Source organism: Prionailurus viverrinus, chromosome C1 (assembly GCF_022837055.1).
Source record: "Prionailurus viverrinus isolate Anna chromosome C1, UM_Priviv_1.0, whole genome shotgun sequence".
Taxonomy (NCBI): Eukaryota; Metazoa; Chordata; class Mammalia; order Carnivora; family Felidae; genus Prionailurus; species Prionailurus viverrinus.
In genome coordinates this window covers 136,284,667-136,309,485 of record NC_062568.1, presented here as the reverse complement: position 1 = coordinate 136,309,485, position 24,819 = coordinate 136,284,667, and the positions used below count along the sequence as shown (strand labels likewise).

Genomic DNA, 24,819 nt, shown 5'->3' with positions numbered 1-24,819 from the left:
ATTGGGCTCCATGCTGACAGCACAGAGCCTGCTTGGGATTCTCTCTCTGCCCTTTCCCACTTGCACATGTGTGCATGTGCACTCTCACTCAAAAAAAAGAGACATTAAAAAAAATCATAATGGAAATTAGTAAAAACTTAGAAAAAATAATAATATCAAAATGCGGAATACAGTTAAAACAATATGTAGGAAGAAATATATTAATAGTTTTCCATGCATATATTAGAAAAGAAGATAGAAAAGAAGATTAGTGACCTAAGAGTACAATTTGAGAAGTTAGGAAAAGAACAATATGTAAAAAAAAATAAATTGGAAGGAAAATAATTTAAATTAGATAAAAAGCAGAAATTAATGCAATCAAAAACAAAGACACAATAGAATCAAAAAATCAAAAGCCGATTCTTTGAAGGTTATTAATATAAACTTCTGCCAAGATTGGTTTTTAAAAAGCATGAATAAACAATATTAGGAAGTAGAAAATAGATATAGCTATAAACACAACAGAGATAAAATATAAAACTTAGGTTAACAAATTTAAGAACTTTGACAAAATGGGCAGTTTTTTAGAAAAATATAGCAACCAAAACTAACTCATGAAGAATTAGAAAACCTAAATAGACATAGCCATTAAAGAAATTGAATTATTAATTTAAAGCACATCTACCCACACAAATAGGCTGAAGTGGCTTTACATGTAAGTTCTAACACAGAACTCCCACTCTAATAGACACTTTTAGACATTATAAAAAGAAGGTATAGGCTTCAGCTCATTATGAAGCTGGTATAACTTTAATACCAAAAGAAGACAAAGATTGTCTAAAACTGGAAAATTATAGTTCAAACTACATTATAAATGTAGATCCATAAATTTAAAATAAAATATTTTTGACCTGAATCCAGCATGGATTAAAAATTAAACCAAAGTTAGCATTAAAATTCATTACTTTAAAAAATAAAATTCATTACTTTAATTAGCCACATTAACAGATTAAAAGGAAAAATATGATTATCCAAATAAAGAATGAGCATTTAATAATATTCAACACATATTTATGCAACAGTTCTTAGTGATCTAGGAATAGAGGATGTAAGAGTGGAGCTCAGTTAGGCCACTTAGCCTGAATCTCCTGAAGGGATAGTGTAGGAGATTGACTTTGCTTTACTTAATTATCTGAGAGAAAAAAAAAAAAAAATTAGCTATTCAAAGTGTTTTGGAGTGGTTATTTGCACCTGGACAGCTGGTAGGCACATAAAAAGATATTCCAGGAGTCAGGACCAAGAGGATAAAAAACCCACATTAAAAGCAGAAAATACTTTGTGATACTGTCCAATAGCTGTATCTGGATGGGAAACTTTGGGGGATCTGGGAAGTCTTTCCTCTATCTGAGAGAATGATATGTTATCCCTTGCTTTTAAAATCACCTTTGCAGATTTATTTTCCCTTTGCCATTACACTTGATATTCTCTGTGTCTGTTAGTGTCTTTATATTAATCACAGTATGATTCTATTATGACAACAAAGCAGAAGGGAACTTTGGTCTTAGAAACCTATAGCAAACATCATACTCTATGATGAAACACTAAAAGCATTTTATCTAAAAATAAAGTCTAAAGATAAACTTGCCAACTATAACTGCTTCTATTCACCACTGTTTTGAAGATTTTAGCCACATAAGAAAAAAAAAAAGAAAAGTGTAAGTATTAGGAAAGAAACAAACAAAGCCATGATAATTCATAGATAATGTGGTTACAATCTAGAAAAAGAATCTACAGAAAAGCTATTTAAACAAAAATAGTTCAGCAAAGTTGATATACATAAATACAATATACAAAAATTATGATCTTATAAATGAACAGTTAGAAAACGTATTTTAAAAATAGATACCCCAGGGCACCTGGGTGGCTCAGTCTGACTCTGGATTTCGGCTCAGATCATGATCTCATGGTTCGTAAAATTGAGCCCTGCACTGGGCTCTGCACTGACAGCACAGCCTGCTTTGGATTCTCCCTCTCCCTCTCTCTCTGCCCCTCCCTCTCTCTCTCTTTTTCTTGCAGAATAAATAAACATTAAAAAAAAATAGATACGCCTACAATAGCAACAACAACAAAATTAGGTGTATAGGAATGACTCTAACAAAAGATTACCTTTATAGATTGTCAAAACTTATTGGAAGTAGTCAAGAATACAGGCTCAGGGCAGTAGATATTTACTAATCAGTAGAGAAGTATTTTAACATTTTAACAATCCATACAGACATGCTGGTATAAACTAGTGAAAATTAGCCCTGGTTTATCATGTTCATGATTGGAAAACTTCAATATCATAAAGTTCTTGATTTCTCACAAACTATTAATTTAATTTAATTTCCATCAAAACTATAGGAAACTTTTTTGAAACTTGAAAAACTGATTCTGAAATTTGTATGAAAGAGCCTAAGGCTGAGAATGGCCAAGATAGTTTTAAAGGAAAGGATAGATGGATGACTAACCCTATTAAATATTAAGGCTTGTAATGAGGCTATAAAATTAGTAAAATATGGCATCGACTCTGGGATAGACAAATTGACTAACAAAACAGAGAAGAAAGCCCAAAAATGGAGCCACACATATGGGAACCTACTATGACAGAACATTTTGAGTCTGTGGTGAAAGATCCTATACATGTTGCTGGAACAATTAGATATCCATATAGAGCCAAATGAAATTAGATCCCTATCTCTTACTAAACAAGAAATAAACCTCAGGGAAATAAAAAACCTAAACATAAGCAAAACTTTCAAATGTTTGGAAGATAAGAAAATGCTTTCATAACTTCAGGTAGGAAAGATTTCTTAAATAAGACATAAACAGCTTAAATTATGAAGAAGACTGATAAATTTGCATGAAAATAAAAACATTTATATATCAAATGATATAGAATGAGAGGCAAGTTTAGATGGGGAAACATTGTTTGCAATACACAGTCATGTGCTAACAATATCTAGAGTTTATAAAGAATGCTCCGAATCGATAAAAAGGTAGCCCAATCAAAAAATGGGCAAATATATGAAAAGACAATTCACAGAAGAGGGATTTAATGGTCAATAACATTAAAGATGCCAAATCTTCCTAGTAGTCAGATATAGAACATAGGTTTCACTATTTGTAATAGAGACCTAAAATAATATTATCATAAAAAAAGAAATGTATTTCTCTCACAAGTAAAAGTCTAGGTTGGTTTGTTGGCTTTGCTCCATGAAATCATCAAAACTGTCTCTTTGGTCCGAGACCTAGGCACTTTATGTCTTGTTATTCTGCCATCCCTGGGGTGTCGCCCTTGTTCGTGTGGTCCAAGATGGTTTACCACCATGGCTGCATTTCAGTCAGTGGGAAGAGGGGAGGGGAAGGCATAGTGTACACAACTTAGAAGTTACACACATTGTTTCTCATATCTTCACCTTGCTGCAAGAACTCTGGCAAATGTAGGCAGTCTTTATTCTGGGTATTTTCCCAGATAGAAAACTAGATTTTCTATCACTGTGGTAGAAAGGAAGAGGTTTTAGGGAGCAGTCTCTACCACATCAGGTAAGTGAAAAGTATTCCACTCTCATTCGGTTGGAAATATTTAAACTTTTGAGAAAAGTGTTAGCAGTGATATGGAGCAAAATGAATTCTTACATGCTTCTTTGGAGCATACAATCAGCTCGGAAAACAACCTGACAGTATTGACTAAGGTTGAAGATGTGCATACTCTCTGAAGAAGCAATTCTGTTTTGGGGAATATACTGTAAGAAAACGCTTTCATATGTGCACAAGGGGATGTACAAGAATAAGTTCAATATTATTTGAATTATCAAAATAATTGGAAATTTTTATTTATTTTTAATTTTTGTAATGCTTATTTATTTTTGACAGAGTGGGGGTGCGCGCGAGTGCGCCCAAGCCTATGAGTGGGGGAGGGGCAGGGAGTGGGAGACAAAGAAACCGAAGCTGACTCTAGGCTCAGAGCTGTCAGCACAGAGCCCAGCTCACCAACTGTGAGATCATGACTTGAGCCAAAGTCAGACACTTAACCACCTGAGCCACCAGGCACCCCTTAAATGGCCATTAACAGGAAAATGGATTAATTACGGTATAATCATAAGATGAAATTCTATATAGGAGTAAAAATGATGTAGAACTAAGTGTATCATTAATAGATAATCTTAAAAATATAATATTAAGGGGCGCCTGGGTGGCTCAGTCGGTTAAGCAGCCGACTTCGGCTCAGGTCATGATCTCACGGTCTGTGAGTTCAAGCCCCGCGTCGGGCTCTGTGCTGACAGCTCAGAGCCTGGAGCCTGTTTCGGATTCTGTGTTTCCCTCTCTCTGACCCTCCCCTGTTCATGCTCTGTCTCTCCCTGTCTCAAAAATAAATAAAACGTTAAAAAAATTTTTTTTAATATATATATATGATATTAAGACACAGGTGTGGAAGCTTTTGTACAGTACTATACCATTTATATAGAGTTCTAGAAATGCAAAACACCTCCATATATTGTTTGTAGAAATCTGTGTACTATATTTGGGGATATCTGACAAATAGTACCCCCTTTTCCTGACTAATTTCTGAACAAGTTGAGAAATCAAACAAGGGTCAGTAAATGAAAACCAAAACATCACCTTCATTACTGATTAAGGATAGATTGAAGACTATGGCTTAATATGAGAATGGTCTTGCTAATTCCCTACTACTAGTCTAAACTTTAGATCAGTTCACTTGTGGAAGAGTTTGCAGAACAAACTCGACTTTCTCTGCCTCTCAGGTCACTGCCTTCCGTTATCTGGTAGAGAGAGAGGAGAAAGAGATTAAATCTGTCACCCTAAGCACGTATTACTTGATAGACCCACCTAGTCCAGTACTCTGCACCAACAACTGTCACTCATCGTTCAGGGGTGGGACAAGGATCCAGGAGGGCTTAAGGAAAATCACTATTCAAAGAAACCATAGGAATGAGGGAGAGGTATCTTAATACATAAAATAAAAATTGAAAAACATCACAGGGATGATAATAACTAAATTCAACCTAGTCATTCCTGCTATGGTAGTAGTTCTTTACAATAGCATGTAAAACAGATGGCAGGACCCTACCATTCAGTCAGTCTGGGGTGGGTCCCAAGCGTTATTTCTGCCAAGTTCACAGATGATGCTGATGCTGCTAGTCTGTTGCCCACACTTTGGGAACCACTGCCTTAGGGTGAGGTGAAGAAAAATGGTATCAAAGAAAGGTCAGCAGAAATATGTTATCATGTTTGCCATGTTTGGCTTCTTAAGCTAGTGGTGATTGTGTGGGTGTGATTATTTTCCACATTATCTTCTTATAGTACTAAAATATTTCCACACACAAAACTAATGGATGGAATGTATAACATTCTGGACACTGCTGCCTTAATACTTACACATCAGCTGATAACTCAGAGTTTGGAAGAGTAACATGGTAAAATCAGACTTATTTGAAATAGGTATGTTAAGATATATTTTGGTAGGTTGAATGATTAACAGTATAGACCGGAAATTGTTACTACCTGTTAACAGTTTTCAGATTTTTCAAATTGCTTCTGTACTAAGGTTAGTCACTTTTAATCAGAAATATTTTATCAAGTGTTTTCCCAGTAAGTTCTTCAGCTTAACATACTCTTCTACAATGATGTTTTGCTTTTTATTTATTTGTTTATTTTATTTATATTGAGGTATAATTGACCTAAAACATTACATTAATTGTAGGTGTACAATGGTTTGATACTTGTATATATTATGAGATAATCACCAGAAGTCAAAATCTGTATACATAGTTATAAAGTTTTTGTGTGTTGAGAATTTTTAAGATCTACTCTCCCAGCAACTTTTAAATATGCAATGGAGTATTACTAACTATAGTCACCATGCTGTACATACTTTCTTTTATATGTAACATATTTCCTGTGAAGTTTAGCAGTTTGAAACCTCAGGACCAGACAATGTGCTCTTCTTTTAGTTTTCTGGAAACTTCTCCCTTTTAAGTCCAATTTGATCTGGTAAATAATTTATATTTTTCTTTATTTTTTTTTCTTTTCTAAAAAGTTTTAAAATTTTTAAATTCATTTTATTTATTTGTTTATTTTGTTAATTCAACTATAATTACCATATAGTGTTATTTTAGTTTCAGGTGTAAAATATGGTGACTCAACAATTCTATACATTACTCAGTGATCATCATAATAAGTACACTCTTAATCCCTTTCACCTATTTCACCCATCCCCCACCTCCCTCCCCTCTGGCAACTACCAGTTTGTTCTCTATAGTTAAGAGTTTGTTTGTTTGTTTGTTTGTTTGTTTGTTTTGATTTGTCTCCTTTTTTCTTTGTTCGTTTTGTTTCTTAAATGTCACATATGAGTGAAGAATTTATATTTTTCTTTGCTTTCTAACTAATTGTCTTTTAAAACTCCTCTTACCTTACTGATTCAATTATGACATGCTCACATATTGTTAAATATGCAGATAACTGTTAGAAACTGTTTTACTTTTGGGTGCGCCTGGGTGGCTCAAGTCAGTTAAGCCTCTGACTCCTGATTTGGGCTCAGGTCATGATCTCACACTTCTTGGGATGGAGCCCCAAGTCGGGCTCTGTGCTAGGAGTGGAGCCTGCTTAAAGATTCTCTCTCTGCCTCTCCCTCCACCCTTATGTGTGCTTGCTCTCTTCCTCTCTCTCTCAAAATAAATAAAGTTTAAGATGTTAAAAAAAAAAGAAAAAATGTTTTACTTTTGAATATTTTATGAGCCCTAGAATTTGAGTGACTTGCAAGTTTGTATAGCAATCCATGTATCAAAATTATGCATAGAATGAATATATTTTCTTTTTTTTTTAAATTTTTTTAACATTTATTTATTTTTGAGACAGAGAGAGACAAAGCATGAACGGGGGAGGGTCAGAGAGAGAGGGAGACACAGAATCTGAAACAGGCTCCAGGCTCTGAGCAGTCAGCACAGAGCCCGACGCGGGGCTCGAACTCACGGACAGTGAGATCGTGACCTGAGCCGAAGTCGGACGCTTAACCGACTGAGCCACCCAGGCGCCCCGAATGAATATATTTTCTATTAGTTTACCCATTCACAAATAATTTAATTTTTAGGAGCATTATAACCAAACAATGGCCACCTGCATGAGAGTCAAAAGTTAAGTCCTTAGTGGACATATGTGATATCCTGCACATTCAAGCAGCATCCTATTGACCCCAAGTAGCCACAGTCATGATTTTTGATAACTAGCAAAAATGGAAGTCAGTGCTGCAGAGTGTCTAGTAAGATGTTCATATTCATGCTTAGTCAACAGGATTGTAATTAATACCATCCCACCTTTCTGAAAAAGAGTGTAGCAGTAGCTGTCAAAAGCTTTAAAAATATTTATAGTCTTTTAGCTCACGAATTCCACTTCTAGGGATCTAGCTGAAAGAAATTATCTAAAATGCCAAAAAAGATTTGGGCACAGAATGCTCATTATAGCATCACTTAAAACATCATCCCCTTGTTTTAACTAACGATATAATCTAAAAATATTCATTTATAGGAGAATAGTCATTTATGGGTTATTTATGGGTAATTATACCATAAAATAGTATCTTTTATAATTATTTTTGATATAAAACATTATGAAATGAGAAAATTCTCAAGTTATAATGCAATGTGAAATTTGAATATGGATACTGTATATATATTGTGTATATTTATTGCATTTTATTTATAGTATGTTTTCAACTGTATGCATGGAAAATGGCCAAAAGGTTATCTCTTAATGATGGAATTATGCATGATTTTATTCTTTATACTTTACTTAAGAAAATAAACAATAAAACGTTGTTTTAAAAAGAATCTTCTGGGGTGCCTGGGTGGCTCAGTCAGTTGAACATCTGACTATTGATTTTGGCTCAGATCATGATGACAGAGTTGTGGGGATCAAGCCTCATGTCGGGCTCTGTACTGGGCATGGATGCCACTTGGGATTCTCTCTCTCTCTCTCTCTCTCTCCCTCCCTCTGCCTGCCTCTCTCTCTCTCTCTCTCTCTCTCTCTATATATATATATATATATATATATAAAATCTTCTTGCAAAATAAATACAGTACTATTTAATGGTAAAACTCAGTCCATATATATTTTCTGACTTCTCAGTTCCAATTTCATATAAAATGCATTATGTTATCTAAAAAACAATTTTGAATATATTTAAAGTGACATCATTTAAAACTCTTTTATGGGGCGCCTGGGTGGCGCAGTCGGTTAAGCGTCCGACTTCGGCCAGGTCACGATCTCGGGGTCCGTGAGTTCGAGCCCCGCGTCAGGCTCTGGGCTGATGGCTCAGAGCCTGGAGCCTGTTTCCGATTCTGTGTCTCCCTCTCTCTCTGCCCCTCCCCCCGTTCATGCTCTGTCTCTCTCTGTCCCAAAAATAAATAAACGTTGAAAAAAAAATTTTTTTTTAATTTAAAACTCTTTTATCACACCACTCAAAAATTCTGGTATCCTTTTAAAGCAAATTATTCCTCATAGTGGTGAATTTCATACTTAATTTATATCCTTCATTATAAATTTTGTTAGCTTCATCCAATTAAAAATTTTATTGAGCCCTTTCTTAAATAGCCTTTTAAATTTTTTATTGTATAGATTGATTGCCTAAAGCAGTGTTTCTCAACCATTCATTCTTTCATCATCACCTCCTTAAGGAGCCATTTTAGATGAGTTTTTTTTTCCCAATTGCTCCCCACCCTATGAAATTTTAATATTTGTTTATATACTGTGTGTATAACCATGATCTATATATAAAGAAAGTAATATTGTTATCACTCTCCCGAGAACCAAATTTCACCCCATTGGTGACAATATTGCTTCCTGTGAGCACGTATGGCCTAAAGGAATACAATGGAAAAATGTTATTTTAATTTTTACAATGAATCTCAAATCCACGTGTTTTGTTTTTATAGCTGCCTGCCTCTCAAACATCACATGGTGACCACTCCAACACTCCTACTGTGGGGAGAAAAAGATGCATTTATGGAGGCTGAGATGGCTGAAGTCACAAAGATTTATGTTAAAAATTATTTCAGGCTAACTATACTGTCAGATGTCAGTCACTGGCTTCAGCAAGAACAACCTGATATAGTGAACAAATTGATATGGACATTTCTGAAGGAAGAAACGAGAAGAAAAGATTGACTTTTCTATATCTTCTATGAGGGATCTGTAATGAAATCTCTAAATAATTTTTAATAATTGTTCATCAACCTCTTTAAGCTTATTAGGAAAAAACTGTTTTAATATGCTTTATCATAAGTATCCTGACAAATCATATTGAAAAAAATCTGAGAATGTGTGAACTTGTAACATGATATCAATTTTCTTCTGTTGAATTTTGCACAGAAAAGCAGCTGCCTTAAAATGTGTGCAATAGTACAAAAAGGACATTGGGGGAAATGGCTCAGTTTTGGTTTCTTGCATTCTTTGCCCTGTTAACATCTGGTGCCTTTTACAAATGTAAATTAAAGATTAGCTGTGCCATATTGAAAAAAAAGGTAAACCTGCAATGGTATATAAATTTTCATTTTATTGTTCAAAAGTTCTTTTTACTATTTTTCAACCATTAAAAAATTCTATTGTCAAATATCTTGGATTTATAGTATATTTATTAGTTTGAAGGCAAATATGACTAGAAGAATATGCATTTTTAAAACAGGCCATAATACTACTTATACTGGAAAGCTAATAACAGGTGATGTAGAGATTCTCATGTATACATACATATGTATTAAACATTGCAAAGTAGAAAAGCACATCCAACAAATTACTTGTCTAAATCTTCCAGCTAAATTGGTGAGAGATTTAGACAAAGGATCAAAATGTCCTTTTGCCCCATTAAGGCAACCAGAATTGAATTCAGTATTTCCTATGTGCACTAGAATCTAAGCTCCACAAGGCAGAGTTTTTTACTGTTCTATTAACTGGCATATATCCAGCATCTAGAATAAGGGCCTGGCTCCATTGTAGGCACTCACATATTTGCTTAATGAATAAATAACATATCTGACACATTGCTAGGCACGTGAGGGAAATATAAAAGAAAGACGGCATGGTAACATGGAACTTTCCCTTAAAGAAGCATACACACAACGCAGTTAAATTAAACAAGGATTCAAGAGTAGAAATAAACATTACAAATAAGAATGGGAAGAGTTACAAAATAGAGAATGATACAAGCTCAAGGGAATACTACTCATTCTCTTGGGTTGCTCTCCTTTAACATGGGAGACAACCAGTAACATCGCCAAATTATGGTTCCATAGAAACTACAACTGTGTTCCTAAACAAGACTAAGTTGGTGAAAAAAATGTATTCCTAAGTGTAGTTCTGACAGTGACAGAAGAAAGTGGAATGTCTCTAAGAATTCTCATCATTGTATCCTAAGCAACTTGTATATATTAATAAAAACCCAATTTTCTGTATACATTGTGCTTGTGCCTCATAATAACATTGCAAGGTACAGAGTATTACCAATTTATAGATGTGAAAATAAGGTTGGCCAATGCCCACAGCATAACTGTTGGAACCAGAATCTGACCTAGATTCATCTGGTTATAAAGCCTCTAATCTTTCCAGTAAGATAACAGGCTCTGTATCTACACTGCTCTTTCTGTTTTATTGGTAACCTGCTGTGCTCCAATAAATAGAAACATTTCTCAGAAACCTACAATTTGACTTTTAATCCTGGGAAAAGGAAGTTATGTTAGTAATTAGCAAATATAGGAATATCCTATATAGCACTTTCAGAGTTGCAAATTTTACAAGGTATAGAAGAAAGCCTGGTTCACACCAACTTTGATTATGCTTTCCTTTTGATCCTTTCTGAAGGGCAGCAACAAAGGGAGGAATAGGACTTCATTGGCAGTGTATGTTGACCCAGTAAAATAGTCCTGACTTATTTTACTGAAAACTTGTTACTGACAAAGGTGATTTTAGGGTTCGTTGTTGTTACTTAATGTCAGTTTGGAATGCTGACTGGTTCATGTGGACTCATGTTAAGAATATGAATCAAATGTGCCATGGCTAATTCCAGCCTATGATAATGGATATATTCTAATTTTCTATTCATGTGGAAGAGTGCTTGTGACAGATATAAAGGCTCAAGGGTGCCATCAGTTTAACCTCTTAGCATGAAGTGATATTACTGTCTCTGTAGAAATCAATTTGTAGGGAGAGTAAATGAATTTGACTTACCAGCTCCCAAAGCATCTCACAGTAAGTAAACTTTAGTGGTAATGGCATTTAAATGAAAAAGTTGTAATTAATATTCATCTATTTAAATTAACATATCCCTAGTAGGTATATAATATGTCCTTAATATAAATGTCAAAAATTATGTGAAAATAATTTATTAAACATATATGTCAAAAGGAAAACATTTAAAAAAAACAAAAATGATTATACTCTTGATTTGATTCTATTGCACCATTTATCATTTTTAACTTTTCTGATTTTAGAGGTAATTCATCCTCATTTCCTATTAACCCACATTATATCTGAGAGTTCTAATTATGTGTGAACAGAAAGAGCACTTGAATGTGGGGAAGGAGTGCGCTCTGAGGGTTGCCCCCAGATCCAATCTACCCACAGCCTGAGACCACTGAGAAGTTGGCCTCAGGGCTCAGCCAAGCTTGGAATTCGAGGTGCAGGTGTGGGAGTCCACCGTGAGTCATGGGATGAGCATGTCGTACCCACCTGCAGTGGCCAACCCCTTCAGGCGGCAGAGGCACCTCAGTTGGTGGCGCTGGGCCTGTCTTATCCTCACTGGGACTGTGCTGGTGCTGGGATGTGAGTCTTCCATCGCCTTCCTCTTTGTTGGCCTCTGGCCAGTGGCCACACTTTCCACCAAGGGCAGTTCTGCTCAACCAGCCAACACCACTACGAGTTGGGGGAAGAAGCAGGTGCAACCAGTCCTCAAATTCTTGTTTCAGTCAACATTCTGTTTAGTGGGGTTCCTGGTTAAAGTGAAGGGGGAAAATGCAACCAGAGATGAGGCTCTCATCTTTGTTACAGGGCCGCACTCCACTTTCTTTGATCCAATTGCCTGTGTGGTGGCAGGGTTACCCTAGATGGTCTAGGCAAGTCAAAACACACAGACCCCAGTGGCTGGAAAACTCCTAATGCCAACACAGCCTCTGCTTGTAACCTGATAGGACCCCAGTTCCAGGAAGAATACATGGAATGAAATCCTGAAGCTATTCACATCTGAAAGGAAGTGGCCACAGATCCTGATTTTCTTGGAAGGAGTGTGAACCAATTGTACCTGTCTGGTCACTTTTAAACTAGGGGACTTCTCTCTGGGTGTTCCTGTGCAGCCAGTGCTACCTAGGTACCTAAACACACTGGACACAGTGACCTAGATCTAGGAGGGGTTTACATGTCTATAGACAGGTTTAGGTCTATATATTGACCTTGAGTCAACTCTTCACCAGAGGAGAAGTGGTGTTCATGCCTATTTATATACAAAATAATCAAGAAAAAAAAAGACACATCCCTTTTGCTGATATAGTGAGGATCAACATGGCAAATGCTCTGAGTGTCTGTGACAAACCATAGTTATGAAGACTGTAGACTAATGATTTTCACAGGTAACCTTTAACTACACATGGAAGATAGTTTGGTGGAATTCACAGAAATTAGCCAGAAATCGAAGTGAGATTGAGGTAATATTCATCAGCATCTGGATGAATATGCTGCAATTACAGTTGCCTCTAAGGGAGAGAAGATAGGGCTTGAAGAGTTTGCAAATTATTTAAAAATCCTAATTTCAGAACCCTTAGAACAACTTTTTGCCCCCTTTGACAGGAATAATGATGGTAGCATAGAATTCAGAGAATATGTGATAGGACTGACTGCCCTGTGCAATCCTATCAACACTGAAAAGATTCTACAAATGTCATTTAAGCTTTTTGATCTTGATGAGGTTGGTTTCATAACACAGCAGGAGTTAGTTAGCTGCTACACTTTGGGAAGCCTTTAGAGTGCCAGATCTTGATGTTTCCAGACTCTTTCAGAAAATAGCTGGACAGAATTCAAAATACATATTATACAAGAACTTTAAGAAATTTGCCTGAAGCATCCAGAATATAACAAGTTACTTAATTCATACTTGGACCTCTCCGCAGCCTATATATATTCATTATCACATCAAGTAGCAGTTTAATTGCTGTATTCAAATGTTAAAGTCAGCCCTGAAAATTGTGAAGTTACCTTCCAGAGAGAAACTATGATTGAAATAAAATTATCCTTTGAGGAAAAACACAATAGTTTTTTACTTTCAGCACTTAACTGTGCTATGTATAATATGCTTGAGAAATATATATTTCAATTAGATCTTATAGTACCTATGTTGCTTAATATATGTTTGCTTTAACGTGACTAAAGGTGGAGAACAAGAGGTCTATTCATAAGGGGAGCTAAGATGGTAACATAGTAGGAGGACCCTAGGCTTGTCTCATCCCCTGAACACACCTACATAACTATCAAATCATTCTGAATAGCCAAGAAATCAACCTGAGAACTGACAGGACAAACTGCACAACTAGAGGGAGATAAGACGCTACACTGAGGAAGGTAGGAAGTGCAGAGACTGAGACGTGGTTTAGGGGAGAAATGGATCAGGAGCACTGCAGAGGGGAGGGAGCTGTGGTCGCAGAGAAAGGCAAATGAGAGTGGAGCACATAGGGGATCACACAAGGAGATCACAAATCATTGTGATCCCAAATCACACATGGAGATCCACAAAGTCATTGGCTGGGAAAATAAGAGGAGTTGATCTTCATGAGTTTTTGTAATCTTTGGGGCTCAAAGACTGGAGTTTTAGAGATCAGGTCGTGTTGGTTAGGATAGAGCCCTGAAGGCACTGCCCTACTGAAGAGAAGACATGTGAGCAATCCTGGGGCAGATGGCCCTGATGTGAGGATCATCTAAGCACATGGAGAGAGACTATTTGCTTTTCTTGGAACACATCTGTGAGAGGTGGCATTTGCAGAGTTGCCTCTCTGAAGACAAAAGAGCTGGCAGGCACCATTTCCCTCCCCCTCCCCTCAGCATAGGCACAGAAACACCTGCTGAAGGTGCCTAACCCAGACACTGGCTGTTTAGTCTGTTTTGCTCCAAATCCCTTGCCCCTGTGCTCTATTGTGACTGCCCTTCTCCGTCAAACCTGTATCCATCCCAGAGTGGCAAAACCGTCCCACAGAAGACCAGTGCAGACCCTCTGCACAGCAATTCCCTAAAGTTTGGAGTTTTAAAAGTCAGCAGACTTGGCTGGGATAGAGCCCAAAGGGCACTGCACTGTGGAAGTCAAGCAACCTAGAGACAGATTGTGTGAAAACAGTGATCTGAAAAATGCCTGAGGTGGGTGAGGGAAAATTATTCGATCTTCTGGGGGGGTGCTTCCCTAAGAGCAGCAAGCACAGAGACCCCTCTCTGGGGACAAAGGAGCTGCTGGTGCCATTTTCCTCCCCCACCCCTCAGCATAAAACCAACTTCAGTAAGCAGCACATCACTGACAGTGGCTGCCTAACCTGCTTATACCAAGTCCCACCACCCTGCACCCTGCTGGTGCTACTTTTCTTGGTCAGGCGTGCCAAGGACCAGCACAGTGGGCCTCTTTCCTACAAGACCAGCACAACCCACACCCCCCACGCCCCCTCCCCACAAGGTCTTATTTAACAAGCAGACCAGAGTACACCTAGTTAAAATACACTACACTCTTGCTAAGGTCCAAATGCTGCCATTTGCAGATGACTGACTTGAGGGATAAAGCAGCCAAAACACAGCAGCAGAGTGCACACAGCACACACCAGAAACACTCCCTGAAGTTCCAGGACCTGGACACTATATGACCTCTTCTTCATAAAGCCATTACTTTCTGGAGCAGGAAGTATAATAGGCTTTTCTAACTCACAGAAAAAGATACAGACATTGACAAAATGCCAAGATGGAGAAATTTATCTCAAAAGAAAGAACAAGTCATAGCCAGGGATCTAATCGAAACAGATATAAGTAATATGCCTGAGAGAGAATTAAAGCAACAATCATAAGGATACTTGCTGGGCTTGGGAAAGCATGGAAGATATAAGGGACACTCTTACCACAGAGATAAAAGAGTTATAAAAATCAGAAATGAAAAATATAATAAGGGAGATTTGAAACAGATTGGATATAATGACCATAAGGATGAAAGAAGCAGAGGAATGAATAAGTGATATAGAAGATAGAATAATGGAAACTATTATGAACCTGAACAAAAGAGATAAAGAAGAATTATGGGTCATGAGAGTAGAGTTAAGGAACTCAGTGACTCCGTCAAACATAATAACATTTGTATTATAGGAGTCCCAGAAGAAGAGAGAGAAAAGGGGGCAGAAGGTTTACTTGAGGAAATAATAGGTGAAAATTTCCCTAATCTGGGGAAGGAAACAGATATCTAATTTCCAGGAGGCACAGAGAACTCCCATCAAAATCAGCAAAAGTGGGGCAACAAGACATACTGCAGTTAAAATTTCAAAATATAGGGATAAAGAAAAAATCCTAATAGCGGCAAGATAAAAGAAGTCCCTAACTTACAAAGGAAGACCAGTAAAGCTAGTTGCAGATCTCTCTACAGAAACTTGGTAAGCCAGAAGGGAGTGGCATGATATATTCAAATGCTGAATGGAAAAATAATCATCAGCCAAGAATATTCTTTTTTTTTTTTTTTTTTTTTTAATTTTTTTTTTCAACGTTTATTTATTTTTGGGACAGAGAGAGACAGAGCATGAACGGGGGAGGGGCAGAGAGAGAGGGAGACACAGAATCGGAAACAGGCTCCAGGCTCTGAGCCATCAGCCCAGAGCCCGACGCGGGGCTCGAACTCCCGGACCGCGAGATGGTGACCTGGCTGAAGTCGGACGCTTAACCGACTGCGCCACCCAGGCGCCCCTAGCCAAGAATATTCTATCCAGCAAGTCTATCATTCAGAATAGAAGGAGAGATAAAGAGTTTCCCAGGGTGCCTGGATGGCTCAGTCAGTTAAGCATCTGACTTCAGCTCAGGTCATGATCTCACGGTTTGTGAGTTCAAGCCCCACGTCAAGCTCTGTGCTGACAGCTCGGAGCCTGGAGCCTCCTTTGGATCCTGTATCTCCCTCTCTTTCTGCCCCTTCCCTGCTTGCTCTCTGTCTCCCTCTCTTGAAAATAAATAAACATTAAAAAAAAAAAGAGTTTCCCACACAAACAAAAATTAAAGGAGTTTGTGACCACTAAACCATCCCTGCAAGACATATCTAAGGGGATGCTTTGAGTGGGATAGAAAGACCAAAAGTGACAAAAACTAGAAAGAAACAGAGAAAATCTCCAGAAACAATGACAAAACAAGCAATAAAATGGCACTAAATACATATCTACCAATAATTACTCTGAATGTAAATGGACTAAATGCTCCAATCAAGACATAGGATATTAGAATGGACAAAAAAACAAGACCCATCTATATGCTGCCCATGAGAGACTCATTTTATTTTTTTTAATTTTTTTAATGTTTATTCACTTTTTGACAGAGAGAGAATGAGTGGAGGAGGGACAGAGAGAGAGGAAGACACAGAATCTGAAGCAGGCTCCAGGCTCTGAGCTGTCAGCATAGAGTCCAACATGGGGCTCAAACCCACAAACCATGAGATCATGACCTGAGTTGAAGTCAGACGCTTAACTCACTGAGCCACCCAGGAGCCCCAAGAGACTAATGTTTTATTTATTTATTTATTTATTTATTTATTTATTTATTTATTTATTTATGTGTTTAATCATTTTGAGAAAGAGAGAGAGAGAATGTGAGCAGGAAAGGGGTAGAGAAGGAGAGAGAGACAGAGAGACAGAAAGAGAGAGAGAGAGAACCCAAGCAGGCTCTGCACTGTCAGCACAGAGTCCAACATAGGGCTTGAACCCATGAATCATGAGATCATGACCTGAGCCATAATCAAGAGTTGGATGCTTAACCGATGGAGCCACCCAGGTGGATGCAAAGAAATTGAATCAGTAATGAAAAATCTCCTAAAAACAAAAGTCCAGGGCTAAATGGCTTCACAGAGGAATTCTCCCAAACATTTAAAGTAGAGTTAATACTTATTGTTCTCAGTTTGTTCCAAAAAAATAGAAATAGAAAGAAAACTTCCAAACTTGTTCTATGAGCCCAGCATTACCCAGATTCCAAAACAAGACAAAGACTCAAACTAAAAAGAGAACTACAGACCAATATCCCTGATGAACATGGATGCAAAAATTCTCAACAAATACTGGCAAATTGAATCCAACAGCACATTCAAAGAATCATTCACCATGATCAAGTGGGATTTATTCCTGGTCTGCAAGTGGTTTAATATTCTCAAATCAATTAATTTGATACACCACATTAGTAAAAAGAAAGGATAAGAACCATATGATCCTCTCAATAGATGCAGAAAAAGCATCTGACAAAGTACAACATTCATTCATAAGAAAAACCTTTTACATAGTAGGGATAAAGGGAACATACCTCAACATAAACCCTAGCCTCAGCAATCAGATAACAAAAAGAAGTAAAAGGCATCCAAACCAGCAAGGAAGAAGTCAAACTTTCACTGTTTGCAGATGACATGATACTCTACATAGAAAACCCAAAAGATTCCACCAAAAAATTTCTAGAACTGATCCACAAATTCAGTAAAGTCACAGAATGCAAAATCAACACAGAGAAATCTGTTGCACTTATTTTTTTTAATTTTTATTTATTTATTTTGAGAGAGAGAGAGAAGGAGAGAGAGAGCAAGTGAACATGAGTTGGGTAGGGGCAGAGAGAGGAGAGAGAATTCCAAGCAGGCTCTATGCTATCAGCACAGGGCCTGATGTAGGGCCCGAACTCACGAATCCTGAGCCGAGATCAAGAGTTGGGTGCTTAACCAACTGAGCCACCCAGGTGCCCCAAATCTTTTGGATTTCTATACATCAATAATGAGGTATCAGAAAGAGAAATCAAGGTATCCATCCCATTTACAATTGCACCAAAACCCATAAGATACCTAGAAATAAACTGAACCAAAAAGGTAAAAGTTCTGTACTCTGAAAACTATAAAACTCTTATGAAAGAAATTGAAGATGACACAAAGAAATGGAAAAACATTCCATGCTCATAGATTGGAAGAACAAATCTTGTTAAAATGTCTATACTACCCAAAGCAATCTACACATTTAATGCAATCCCTATCAAAATTACACCAGCATTTTTCACAGAGATAGAATAAACAATCCTAAAATTCATATGGGTCCACAAAATACCCTGAACAGCAAAAGAAATCTTGAAAATGAAAAGCAAAGCTAGAGGCATCACAATTCCAGACTTCAAGCTGTATTACAAAGCTGTAGCCATCAAGACAGTATGGTACTAGCACAAAAAAGACATATAGATCAAGAGAACAGAATGGAAAACCCAGAAATGAACCCAAACTATATGGTCAGCTAATCTCGACAAAGCAGGAAAAGAATATTCAATGGAAAAAAAAAAGACAGTCTCTTCAACAAATGGTGTTGGGAAAACTGGTCAGCAACATGCAAAAGAATGAAACTGGACCACTTTCTTACACCATAGAGAAAAATAAATTCAGAATGGATTAAAAACATAAATATGAGACAGGAAACCATCACAATCCTAGAGGAGAACACAGGTAGTAACCTCTTTGGTTATACTGGCTATAGCAACTTCTTACCAGATATGTCTCCTGAGGAAACAAAAGCAAAAATGAACTACAGAGATGTCATCAAAATAAAAAGCATCTGCACCATGAAGGAAACAATCAATAAAACTAAAAGGCAATTGATGGAATGGGAGAAGATATTTGCAAATGATGTATCTGATAAAGGGTTAGTCTCCAAAATACATAAAGAACTTATAAAACTGAACACCCAAAAAACAAATAATCCCGTTAGAAAATGAACAAAAGACATGAATAGATGTTTTTCTAAGGAAAACATACAGATGGCTAACAGATACATGAAAAGATGTTCAACATCACTCATCATCATGGAAATAAAAATCAAAACCACAGTGAGATACCACCTCACACCAGTTAGAATGGCTAAAATCAACAACACAGGAAATAACAGGTGTTGGCGAGGATGCAGAGAAAGGGGAAGCCTCTTGTACCATTAGTGGGAATGCAAACCGGTGCAGCCACTCTGGATAACAGTAGGGACGTTCCTCAAAAGGTTAAAAATAGAACTACCCTATGATCCAGCAATTGCACTACCAGGTATTTACCCAAAGGATACAAAAATACTTATTCGAAGGGATACATGACCCAGATGTTTATAGCACCATTATCAATAATAGCTAAATTATAGAAAGAGCCAAAGTGTCCATTGACTGATGATGGATAAAAAAGAGGTGGTGTATATATATATATATATATATATATATATACAATGACATATTACTCAGCCATAAAAAAGAATGAAATCTTGCCATTTGCAACGATGCAGATGGAGTTAGTATTATGCTAAACTAGTTAAGTCAGTTAGCGAAAGACAGATACTATATGATTTCACTCATATGTGGAATTTAAGAAACAAAACAGATGAACGTAGCGGGGAAAAGAGAAACAAATTAGGAAACAGACTTTTAACTATAGACAACAAACTGAGGGTTATGGAGGGAGGTGGGCAGGGGGATGGGTTAAATAGGCGATAGGACTTATGAGGGCACTGTTATGATGAGTACTGTGTGCTGTATATAATTGTCCAATCACTAAATTCTACATCTAAAACTAATATTACACTGTATGTTAACTGGAATTTAAATAAAAACTTTAAAAATAAGATAAAAAAGAGAGATCTATTCATAAACATTGTTCACTTTGTTCTAGTTAATGCCTTTATTTTGTTTAGTGCTAAAGTAAGGCCAGAGGAAGTATAGCTTGTCACCTGTCCTTCAGTTTTGCAGAGAAAATATCGCATTAAGAGCTTCACTGGCAATAAATAAGTACACTAAATTGTCATTTTTATTCTCTCCAAAAAGTATCTTCTGTATAAATGCCTCTTTGTTCTTTCTCAGAATAGCCCGAATATTTTATAAGACAAAATAAAAAGAAACATCAGGAAGACATAGTATTGGAAATAACATTGAAAAAATTATCATTGGTATTGCTGCTACTTAAAATTTTTTTTTCTAGATATGAAAGTGATTATTTAGAATGAGTAAAGAAATTACAACAGACTACAATTTCTGGAAAGCTCACTAATATCACAAACATAAGATATAAACACAAGAATTCTGATAAATTCTATTTTGTCTGAGTCTCATCAAAGGGGAAATTTGTGTTTATAATTGCGTAGTCTGCATTATTGAGAATACTCCTCTTATTCTGACTAGGGACTGACAAGAACTGGAGCTTCTACTTAATGTTGTATACCTCCTTACTATCGATATACCTCTAGCACCCTTTGCTGTAAGACATATTCACATTTGATGTGATGTGATGTGGCCTTGGGCCCTATTCCTTCATGTCACTATGCAGGATGATTCAGCAAAGTATTCCTGGAAGCCATTCCTGGACCAGAACAGGGAGCAACAATTTATCTAGATGTGGAAATGGTTGCAAATCAATAAACATCCCTTGCTAGCCCAAACTACTGTACCCTTAACTTAGTTTCACTGAGGCCATTTCCCAAAAATGTAGCCACTCAGTGCCACCATACAGGAGGGGGACATTTGGCTAAGAAGAAAGTCTTGATCAATTGTGGTAAAATATCTTTGCTAAATTTACAAAAACATACCCCCAAAAGTACAAAAAGTAGACACATTTCTAGGGACCCCACTGGGGCCTTGGAAGGGGCTTGTACCAGTGGGGCCCCTAAAGGTTAAACTTCATTAGGTAGCTTCCTGATATTTTGAGAAGGAAGAAGAGATGGGTGAGGGGAAGGTGAGCAGAAGAGGAAAGCTTAAGGAAAGAGAAAGAAAAAAGATAAATATTGTTTTTTTTAAAGTTTATTTTGAGAGAGAGAGAGAGAGAGAGAGATTGAAGGTGAGGGGCAGAGAGAGGGAGAGACAGAATTCCAAGCAGGCTCTGCACTGTTGGCGAGGAGCCCAACATGGGGCTCAAACCAATGAACCGTGAGATCATGACCTGAGCTGAGATCAAGAGTAAGATGCTTAACCCACTGAGCCACCCAGGTGCCCCTAAATATTGGTTTGAGATAATTTCCATGCATTTCTTACTGAAGAAAGGAGATGAGTAAGTGATATTTTATAATCGTCACTGCCTTAGTCAGTTCAGGGTGCTGTAACAAAAATACTATGGGTGGCTTAAACAACCAACATTTATTTCTTATAGTTCTAGAAGCTGCAAAGTCCAAGATCAATGGACTGACACATTTGGTGTCTTATAAGACCTTGCTTCCTGATGTGTAAACAGCTGTCTTCTCACTGTGTCCTCCCATGGTGAAAGGGGCAAGGGAGTTCTCTGGGTCACTTTTATAACAGAACTAATCTCATACATGAGGGCTCTACCCTTATGACCTGATCACTTCTTAAAGGCTCCAACTCCGAATTCTATCACATTGGGGATCAGATTTCCATGTATGAATTTGGGGAGGACACAAATAGTAGTTCTATAGTAACCACCCAACTCGATATTCCCATCATTATAATGCAAAATACCTTAAATTGAACACAGTCTAATTGTTAGTAGAAATATTCGTATTATTATGAAACTCTAATAACTTCTATAGGAACATTTGGATAAGTAATTCTGTTAACGTTGTTAGGAACCAAGAGTTTTTCAGTGCAAGAAAAAAAAAAGAATGGAGTTTATAAAGAATCTGAAAATCTCATAATGTTAAATTTGAATCAGATATAGTATAAATTCAGCAATTTCTTTAAATTTAACTTTTTTGAGAGAGAGAGAGAGAGAGAGAGAGAGAGAGAATATGCTTGAGATGGAGAGGGGTAGAGGGAGAGAGAGAATCCCAAGCACCATCAGGCTCAAGCCTGATGCAGGGCTTGATCTCATGACTGTGAGATCATGACCCAAGCTATGAAATCAAGAGTCAGATGTTTAACTAAGTCACCCAGGTGCCCCAGCAACTTTTTTTCTTATAAAACTATATTGTTTAGAAACAACATGGCCCTTCAATATTGGTGAGCACACTTAGCACCCAGATTGTGGGCTCTACCTACCATTCCACACTTTGGAGGAACTGTAGTTCTTTGGAGGAATAGCTGGAGTGGGAAATAAACAAGGTATCTGGTATCTGGTTGTGCCAGAAAGCAAGGATACTACCACAGGTTAAAGAATGTGTCAAAAGGACATCGGAGCCAATATAAAGGAACTCCCATGGGCCAGATAAAGCAATTTGAGCATCAAAAACAATAATAAATGAATTCATAAAAATTTATAAAAATTTATAAAATTTATAAAAATCAATGAGTTCATGAAGATAACAAAATGAACTGAACATATTGGAATTAACAAGGGTACCAACTCCTTACTTTGAAAAATGATAATTTAAATAAGAGAATTAAGCATTTATCCTGCCCTTACAGTGTGAAATGTCTTTCTGGATATCCAATACTTCTAACTGATGAGGGACAGTTCTTCTTTAAGGAAGATTTCCAGCAAATGTCCAGCAGATAAATTTAGATTATGATAGAATTATAAAATCATTTTGCAATCTCTAGTTGGTTCAAACAAGAATTATCAAAATTATCAGATGAAACCTATGATACATTTTAGCAACATTAAAAGGAGGATAACCAAACATTATATGACTCCTGATATGATACAAAATGAATTACCACTTGTGGTAGGCAGGATTATGCTTGCCCCCACCCTCCTGAAAGATGTCCATGTCCTAATCCCAGAACATGGCAAAGGGGAATTAAGGTTGTAAATAGAATTAAGGTTGCTAATTAGCTGACCTTAAAACAGGGAGATTATCCTGGATTATCCAATTGCACTGCACATAATCAAAAGAGTCCTTAGAAGAGCAAAGGAGTAGGCAGAAGAAAATCTCAGAATAATGCAATGTGAGAAAGACTCAACCTACTGGCTCGGAAAAAGGGGGAAATGAAGCCAGTAGCCAAGGAATATAAGCAGCCTCTAGAAGCTGAAAAACCAAGGAAACTCTCCCTTAGAGCCTCCATAAGGGAATCCAGTCCTGCCTACACCTTGATGTTAGCCCAGTGAGATACATGTGGAACTTCCAACCTACAGAACTGAAGGTAAAAAATTTGTATTGTTTTTAAGCCGCTAAATTTTCGGTAATTAAAGCATCAATAGAAAACTAACATACCATCTATTAAATTTTTTTTTTTGCTAAAAAATTGAACCTGAATTTAATCAAGGCTCTGAAACATATATTTGCAGGAAATGTATGGTATAAATGGACATAGCAAGTGATACTACAAGGACACAAACAGTAAAATTTTAAATGTGGGTTATTCTATAGCTTAGTCTGCCAGGCTTCAGCCACAACATCAATGGCATGAAGATAAAAATGAGAGAGTGAACTGCTCTAGATTAGAAGAGACTCAGGAGACATAAGAACAAAATGCGACCTCTGAATCATTTGAAAACTGATTCTTTATCCAACTATAAAGGATATTTTTTAGGACAGTTAGGAAAATTTTATAATGGGCTATATAGTAAATGGAATTATTAATTTGTAAGGAATAATGTTAGTGGCTGTATAATGTGTTTATGTTAGGAAACATCAATTTTTTTTTGAGGTGCATATTGAAGTATATAGGAATAAAATTAATGTCTGTGCCTTTACTTTAAAAAATTTTGGAAGGAAGGAAGGAAGGAAGGAAGGAAGGAAAGAAGGAAAAATATAAGAAAGGACCAAAAGGAAAGAAGACTCCATAAAGCATATATGCCCAAATCGTGATAATTGTTGAATCTTGGTAATGGGTAAATTGGTAAATGGGTAAAGTGAAGTAAATTTCTTTACTTTGTATGTTTGAAATGTTTCATATGAAGGGAGCCTGGGTGGCTCAGCTGAACAATCAACTCTTGATACTGGCTCAGGTCATGATCATAGGGTCATGGGATTGAGCCCCTTGTGGGCTCTGCACCAGGTGTGGAGCCTGCTTGGGATTCTCTCTCTCCCTCTGCCCCTCTCCCCCTCTCATATGTGCTCTCTCTCTCTAAAAATTAAAAAAAAAAAAATTGAAATATTTCACATGAAACATTATTAAAGAAGGAAAAATAATGCTCCCAAAGAATCACTTTTCTTTCATGAAACTGTAGTCCTTGGAAGAGTCTTTTGCCTTCCAAGGCAATTTTACCTAAAATTTTCACACATGAGAATCATAATTAAGGCCAACCCTAACCAAAATTTTATGTGTTTAGCTGTGTCTACCTTCAAAGCTCCCATTACTAGTTCCTTAGGATCCTCTTTTCTTCCTAAATGTCTTTCAGGAAAAAAAAAATCAGATAATTTCTCTCACATTAAGGTATAAATAACTTCACAGCCGGAATTAATTAAAATAAAAATAATGCTTTAAAATTCTCCAATGGTGATGAGAGTTTTGCTTTTTAAAGGTGGACTTTTTCTTTTATCATTTCATGTAGTCAATTGCCTAAGGTGTTTTAAGAGAATTAAATTACATGAACTGGAAACCAGTCTGTCATCCTTTTCCAACCAGTGAGTTAATAATAAACATAATTGTGCATAATAAAAGTGCTGGAATATTACTTCACTGGATGATAAAGGGACATGGTAGAAATTTTGCAGGACTTTG

General features: G+C 36.8%; 1 protein-coding gene and 1 pseudogene across 1 annotated transcript in view; both read left to right on the top strand.

The window, feature by feature from the left end:
- Positions 1-9,499, top strand: part of EPHX4 (epoxide hydrolase 4) — a 42,842-nt gene extending 33,343 nt beyond the window's left edge. Inside the window, exon 7 of the mRNA XM_047873438.1 lies at positions 8,970-9,499. Coding sequence (XP_047729394.1) covers positions 8,970-9,201 — 232 coding nt within the window. The 3' untranslated portion in view covers positions 9,202-9,499. The remainder of the gene's footprint in view (positions 1-8,969) is intronic.
- A 1,742-nt stretch (positions 9,500-11,241) lies between these two features.
- On the top strand, positions 11,242-13,225 carry LOC125171719 (lysophosphatidylcholine acyltransferase 2B-like; annotated as a pseudogene).
- Positions 13,226-24,819: the final 11,594 nt, after the last annotated feature.